Genomic DNA, 7,786 nt, shown 5'->3' with positions numbered 1-7,786 from the left:
GCTCTATTTGGCACTCTTTATTTAATGCTCTTTATATACAGTATCTCTGACGCTCAGAGGCTGTTTCCCCTGGTTGGAGAGTCCAGAACTAAGGATAGGGTCTGCTTTTTAAGACTGAGTTGTGTTAAGTCTGTGTGTTATATTGAGAATTACTACACAGACCACAAGAGTAAAATTTAACAGGTCTTTACTAGTCGAAGGTCAGGGCGGAACTGCCCAATAAATCATTACACAGCACTTATATACCAGTGTGGTCACTACCGGTATTACAGTATACAGCAGCCAAGATAAAGTAGTGCAACCCTTAAAATAGTTCTCTTAAAGGTGGAACGGTTACATACACTACACTCTTAAAGGTGGAACGGTTACATACACTACAATCCTCCCTTTTTAGCTTCACAGTATATATATTCCCCATTAAACATAACATCATAACATATATACACAACTTCATGTAAAAACAGTTCACAGATTCAGTCTCTGCGGCGGCGCCTCCTGCGCTTCTTGACTCGGTCCGGATAACGCCTCGGTGGTGTAGTAGTTTTCGGTGGTGTAGTAGGTTCTTTTGGCAAGGTCGATTCGGCTTGAATGACAGTGTCGGGTTCATCTGGTTGCAGTATCACCGGATCGGAGGTAGATACTATGGGTATCTCTACTTCATCATTAGGCGTATAAAGTTGTGGTGTAGGTTGTCCCTTTTCGGATGACCCTATGATCTGGTCAGCATGGCGCCTTTCAGGGGTCTCTGGTTCTCGTTGCTGGGGTGACTCATCTAATGGTCCTTCACTGGACTTAACAGCTTGAACTTTCGTAACTTCAGAACCAGCATTGCTGACATCTAAAGGCTCGAGTACCTTGGGAAGTTTTTCTACTTCCAGACTGATTTGGCTCAGTTCGGAGGGACCACGTGCGTGACCTGGTAGGGGTGATAATAGTTCAGATGAGTCATCATCTTCTGCTTCCTCTCTATTGTCTTCTATTTCCTCCACCACTTCAGCTTTTGCCTCTGCCACCAATTTCCTGAGTGGCTTATTACTGCTGACACTGCTCACAAAAGGGTGCTCTTTCTTCTTAGCTTTCAACTGATCGATGAATTTGACATATTCCCTTTCTTGCTCAGCTTTGATTCGTTTGGCCTCATCGCGCAGACGGTTTGTGTGTTCCTGTTCCATTTTCTCAATCAGCTGCTTCTGCTGTCTTTCCAGAATCTCCCACTCTGTGTCAAAGAACTTTTTCGTTGCATTCATCTCTTGCTCAAAACGGCGAATCATTTGTTCTAATTGCTGTTGTAGTTTGAAATTGAATTGAGTTCGAGCCCGGTGTTCCTCAGAAATGTGTATGTCTGTAGACTGGACAGACTCAGAATTCTCTGTCAAACTATGTTGTTGTTGTTCAGTGGAATTCTGTTCTGATACTTTGTTCTCTTCTGAAGCATTTATGCACTCCTTCGTTTTTCCATCATTAGTCTGCAAGTCCATTTTAGACTTGTCTTTTGCACATGGGCTGGTCTTACCATCATCAGTTCCAGAGTCTGAGCTGATTGTCTTCACCGAGTTCTCACTCTCTGCTTTGTCACTGTCACTGCTGCATATGCCCTCATCCAGTACTCTGGACAATCGTTCAGGTTTGACATCTTTTCTTTTTCCGGAATCTACCGTCATTGCTTTTAGGGGGTGCCAGTCCATATTTATTTTCCTGATCCACTCCCGTCCCAGAAGTGGTGGACCTCCCTCAGGTAGTACATATATGTCCATTCCTTGGTGTTCTTTGCCCTTGTGTCTCACCTTGACTTTTATCTTTCCGATGGGGTATACTTTTTGCCCCGTGTATGTCTGCAATACTATCTCCGTATCCCGTAGGGGAATATGTGTGAATAACTTTTTGTAATCTTGCTTATTCATGACCGTCAACGCCGATCCGGTGTCCAATTCCATCTTCACGTGGACTCCTGCTATCCGCAGTGTGACCCAGATAGTTTGTCGGTCAGCTTCCTTACTCACATTGTGAATTCTCAGACTACCCAGTTCCTTGCTGTTGGAGTCTGAATCCGAATTCTGTTCATCCGAACTCTTCTCAGCCACCTTATGTACCTTTCTGCACTTTTCCTGCGGTGACTTTTTGTTGCTGGTCTTCTTTCTTGACCGGCATACTTTAGCTATGTGACCAAGCTTGCCACATTTTCTACAGTCCTGGTTTTTAAACCAGCATTGGTTCTGATCGTGTGTTGTCTTCCCACAACGATAACATTTAGTTGTACCCGAAGCCATTTGATCTACGCTGAGTACCGCTGCCTTCAGCTGCATTTCCGCAGTGCCTCTCGCTGCGGCTTCGTGCGATGCTGCAATAGAGACAGCCTTATCAAGTGTAAGATCATTCTCTTCAAGTAGCCGCTTTTGTGTTCCTTCTTTCGACAATCCACACACGAATTTGTCTCTCAGTGCCTCTGTCAGGCTTTCCCCAAACTGACAGTATTTCGCTAGCTTACGCAGTTCAATTAAGTACTCCGCGTTGCTTTCCTCTTTCAGTTGCGTTCTCACATAAAATTTAAATCGTTCCGCTAACATCAGCGGTGTGGGGTTCAAATGATCCTTCAGGACAGCAACAATATTAGCGAAAGTCTGATCCGCCGGTTTAGCTGGTGATAGAAGATGCTTCAATAGCCCGTATGTCTTTGCACCCATTGAGTTTAGTAAGGTTAGTGCTTTATCTTCATTTGATATCTTATTTGCCTTACAATATATCTCTATGCGTTCTACATACGTGGCCCAATCTTCAACATCGGGATCGAAATCGTTGATGTTACCACGCTTAGGCATCCTCGCAATCTTCTTGAGAGACAAAAAGAAATTTTTTCTTTTATTTTTTTTTAAATGGCGGTTTCCCGCGCTCGTCTTCTTCCCCCGCCTACGAAAATGGCGGCTTCCCGCGCTCGTCTTCTTCCCCCACTGGCTGTCTCTTGTCACTCCCGCTCGCTCGGTCTCGGTCTCCCTCGCTCGGTCTCCCTCGCTCAGTCTCGTTCTCCCTCGCTCGCACGGTCTCGTTCTCCCTCGCTCGCTCGGTCTCCCTCGCTCGGTCTCGGTCTCCCTCGCTCGCTCGGTCTCTTCTCTCTCCCGCTCGCTCGGTCTCGCTCGCTCGCTCGGGCTCTGTCTCTCCCGCTCGCTGTAATGGCGATTGCCGTATTGCTGCGTTCGCCCTCCCCAGCGGTTTTCAAATCGTGGCTCCCAGCCCCTCTTGCAGTCCGGTCCTTTCCCCCCCCGGCTGCGGCTGAGGTCTCTGCGGTTTAAAAAAAAAAATTCTCCCACGCTTACGCTGTCCCGGTCGCTGCGCCTCGCGGCCTCGGTAGCTGCCCGGCCTTTTTCACCGGTCGCAGTCGAGCTCTTTCTCGATGCTGTTGCGTCTCCCAGCCCGCTATTTTCTCCCGCGTCTTACGCTGTCCCGGTCGCTGCGCCTCGCGGCCTCGGTAGCTGCCCGGCCTTTTTCACCGGTCGCGGTCGAGCTCTCTCTCGACGCTGTTGCGTCTCCCAGCCCGCTTGTAGCCCGGTCTCTCACTCCGGCTGCGTTTGCATTCGCTGCGGTCTCTCACACCGGCTGCGTTTGCATTCACCGCGGCTTCCGTGCCTTACGCTGCCCCAGTCTCAGCGCCTCTGGCCCCGACTTCTGTCCGGCTCTTTTCCCCGGCCATGGTCGAGTTCTCCGCCCTTATATCCTCCGTTCTTCCCTCCCCTATTTCACAGCCAACGTGGCCGACTTGCTGCTCGTCGCTGATCGGCTTACCCACCACCGTGATAGAAGGGATGATCACTGCCTGTTGCTGATGGAAGGCTTCGTGTCAGAATTCTTCCTTTGCTCTGCAGACCCGAGTCTTCTCTCAGCAGAATGATGAGGGCGGATGCCTCTTCTCGACGCCCGTTAAACTGCCTTGGATGTATCTCTGCCGCAGGGTACGATCGTACTCGTCGCCACTGTTAAGTCTGTGTGTTATATTGAGAATTACTACACAGACCACAAGAGTAAAATTTAACAGGTCTTTACTAGTCGAAGGTCAGGGCGGAACTGCCCAATAAATCATTACACAGCACTTATATACCGGTGTGGTCACTACCGGTATTACAGTATACAGCAGCCAAGATAAAGTAGTGCAACCCTTAAAATAGTTCTCTTAAAGGTGGAACGGTTACATACACTACACTCTTAAAGGTGGAACGGTTACATACACTACAAGTTGTAAAGGAATTTCTTCACTCAGAGGGTTGTGAATCTTTGGAATTCTCTGCCCCAGAGGGCTGTGGATGCCGAGTCTTTGAGTATATTCAAGGCTGAGATAGATAGATTTTTGGACTCTAGGAGAATCAAGAGAAGTGGGGATCGGGCGGGAAAGCGGAGTTGGGGTTGATGGTCAGCCATGATCTTATTGAATGGTGGAGCAGGCTCAAGGGGCCGTATGGCCGACTCCTGCTCCTAATTCTTATGCTCTCTTCACGCTTGTTTAGTTCTCCTGGTTGCTATTTGTTTTAAGCGTTGTTTCTTTTATTGGACCCTCTTTAACGTAGCGTTTACCGAAGTGCTGGGTGCCGATGACGCTTGAGAAAATCTCATTAACAGCACATTAATTAGCAGAGTGACTGCAGAGAGGAACGGGAGGAGGAGGCCAGCCTGAGCAACATGATATAAAAGACGGGCTGGCGGCCACCGGAGCCCAGAGCGCGGCTTTTGCCACACGCAGGAACGAGCGGCTTCTATTTGGCGAGTGTCGGAGTCGGTAACCGGGAAAGCATGCGGTCGATGGCGCTGGCGGGGCTGCTGCCCCTGATGGCGGTGCTCGCCCTCTCCCGGGTCGGAGCGGAGCGGCCGCATGTGGTCAAGCTGTGTGGCCGCGAGTTCATCCGGGCGGTCATCTACACGTGCGGCGGCTCGCGCTGGCGGAGGGAGCCCGGGACCGGGGCGGCGCTTGGAGCCGCCGGGCTGCGGGGTGAGTGAGCTTCAGCTCGACTTTATTACAACCAAAACTCTCCTCATTAACCTGCATGAAATAGTATCTGGTCAGGGGTTGTCATTCATTGGCGACAGTTTGAATCTAACTTTGGCACTTTGAATGTCAATGCTGAAAAATTCAGTTGCTGTTTCATTGAATGTTATAAATAAGGATTTCCCCCTAAGCCTTTATAATGTGTTTTTAAAAACTTGAATGCAATTAGACCAACGATTTATTCACGTTACATTGTTTGAACAAATATCCACACTTGTGCCAGGAACGTTTGTCATGGAACTGAGGAGTTATTGAAAATTTCGATATGCATCGTCCAGAATTTTTCGTAGATTATTGTTTAGATTATATATACGTAACTAACATAAATTATAATAATTTACAACTTAAATATAGTATCGAAGTCATTGCAGCCGTTTTGAATGCGGTGTTCGGATTAAATTTCACTTTTTTAAGACGTTTTTGTCACCAAATCTCTTTAATGTTCTTTTCTGCCCTGGATCACCAGCAGAGGATCAGATGTCTCCGTTTATGGAAATTTCGGATTTCAGCAGCTTCCAAAACTGGTCCCCAGATTCCATCCAGAGATTGGCATCGTCCAGCGAGTTGGATTTGAGTTACAAGCCAGATCTGCTGGAAGAAATACTGGAGGCTTTCCAAAATCCATCACGGGACAAGCGTGAGTTGAGCCAACACCTCACCGCCGTTTGCTGTCAGAGGGGCTGCAACAAAAAGCAACTGAGCGCTCTCTGCTGAAGCATAGAGGAGATCAATGTCACACGCTCTCGTCTCCGGAGGCTTTTGGTGCATGATATGCTTAAATGAGTGAAAAAATGCAAAAGTGATACTTTTTAATAAGTGCAATTAATGTAGACGTTGATTATTTTTATTTAATGCAGATTCTGTGTACGGCAATTATTTATCAAATGCAAAGAAAACGGCTCATTTTAAGATATGAGAATGTGATGTATATATGTTAGATGTCGACTTTAACTAATAAAGTTATTGATAAACGTGGTGGAAATGTCAGGTGCATCATTGAAATCTGCTCACAACTTTTAATTCTTAAGTTGTGATTTTTGACTATATATGCATTTTATCAAAATATGCCAAAACCGCCGACTGATAACTGTCTTCGCTCATTTTCAAGAGCCTTTGACAATGCTGCAAAATATAAATCGCTTTTTTGAACTATGAAACGTTTTCTATTTTTTCCCCATCATCAGCAAACTGGGGCCAATAACTCATGGCACTAGTGAGTTATAAACAATTCATAGGTCAGTGAGGACACTGATGGGTGAGCAGCACTTGGTGTGAGATGGGAGAGAGGCAGTAGAGTTCTGGATGAAGTTTATGAGAGGCTGGCTAGAAGAGCCCTGCAATAGTTAGTCTAGAAGTGACAAAGACAGCCATGAAGGTTTCAGCGTTAGAGGGGCTTGACTAAAGTGGGAAAGACAGTCAATGTTAGGAAGGTGGAAATAGGTGATCTTGGAGAGGATATGGGGCTCAGCTTGGGGTAAAATAGGATGCCAAGGTTGCAAACAGCCTGCTATTGAGCAGAACAGTAAACAACCAACTGGGGTATCGGAAGCCCAAGTTATAAGATAAGGAAGATAGAATAGTTTTCTGTGGAAAAAAGAAAACTTCAAAATGACCTAACTGTTTAAGAATTATGAAAGGAACTGACAAAGTTGATGCAGGCAAATTGTTCACAATAGGGAAGGCACTATATGTTGGGGGTCACACCACTTCCCCTTCGCCCGGCAACTTCCTGTGCAAGCACAGGAGATGCAACACATGCCCTTTTACCTCCTCCCCACTGTCCAGGGCCCCAAACACTCCTTCCAGGTGAAACAGCGATTTATTTGTACTTCTTGCAATCTAGTATACTGTATTCGCTGCTCACGATGTGGTCTCCTCTACACTGGGGAGACCAAACGCAGATTGGGTGACCGCTTTGCGGAACACCTCCGTTCAGTCCGTAAGGGTGACCCTGAGCTTCCGGTCGCCTGTCACTTTAATTCTCCGCTGCACTCCCACTCGGAGCTCACCGTCCTCGACCTCTTACACTGTCTAATGAAGCTCAACGTAAACCCGAGGAACAGCAGCTCACCTTTCGATTAGGCACTTTACAGCCTTCTGGACTAACATAGAGTTCAACAATTTCAGATCATAACCTCCGCCCCTATCCCTTTTTTATATCTCTCTCCCACATGGCAGCTGTCTTTCATTCTGCCAGTGGATTTACACTTCATCTAGAGCCAGCTTTTGTTTCTTAACTTGTCCCATTACCATCTCCTTTTACCTTGCACCATCTCTTAATCTCTCAACGTCTCTTAATCTCGCCTACCTTCCATCCTATCACAGACCTTCCCTTTTGTTCTTTCCTCCCCTCGCCCCTTCATTTGCTTAAAAACCTGTTCCATCTCCAGCTTTTTCCAGTTCTGACGACGGGTCATTGACCTGAAACGTTAACTCTGTTTTTCTCTCTACAGATGCTGCCTGACCTGCTGAGTATTTCCAGCATTTTCTGTTTTTTACTCTATAAAATAAATGGTTCATGGTGAAAACAGACATAGGGTACTGCTTACTACAAACCACACAAACACTTGCCATTCAACCATGGAACATAGTACTGTACATGTATATACTTTAATATTACAAACATCAATTTAAGTGGCATTGTTCCTTAGATAGGTACCTAATGACCTATAGAAATTCTGTCTAACTAAAAGGATCGCAATGATCCACAGCATCTCTAGTAAGGCGATAGAACCAAGCAGCAATACACTTGTGACCTAC

General features: G+C 46.5%; 1 protein-coding gene across 2 annotated transcripts; it reads left to right on the top strand.

Moving 5' to 3' along the window:
* Positions 1 to 4,659: 4,659 nt before the first annotated feature.
* Positions 4,660 to 6,001, top strand: insl5a (insulin-like 5a). Of its 2 annotated transcripts, none has more exons than XM_085977718.1 (2): positions 4,660 to 4,969; positions 5,493 to 6,001. In XM_085977718.1, exons 1-2 carry the CDS (start codon positions 4,774 to 4,776, stop codon positions 5,738 to 5,740), a joined length of 444 nt encoding a protein of 147 aa, XP_085833844.1. In that variant the 5' UTR covers positions 4,660 to 4,773; the 3' UTR covers positions 5,741 to 6,001. The 2 variants fall into 2 exon arrangements, with proteins under 2 accessions (XP_085833844.1, XP_085833845.1); XM_085977719.1 differs by having other exon boundaries at positions 4,667 to 4,969; positions 5,496 to 6,001.
* The last annotated feature ends 1,785 nt before the right edge of the window (positions 6,002 to 7,786 follow it).

The sequence above is a fragment of the Somniosus microcephalus genome, chromosome 3 (assembly GCF_052327205.1).
Source record: "Somniosus microcephalus isolate GS21.2 chromosome 3, FLI_Smic_1.0, whole genome shotgun sequence".
NCBI classification, from domain to species: Eukaryota; Metazoa; Chordata; class Chondrichthyes; order Squaliformes; family Somniosidae; genus Somniosus; species Somniosus microcephalus.
Note: the sequence above shows the minus strand (reverse complement) of the source record. Positions and strands in the feature narration are given on the sequence as shown.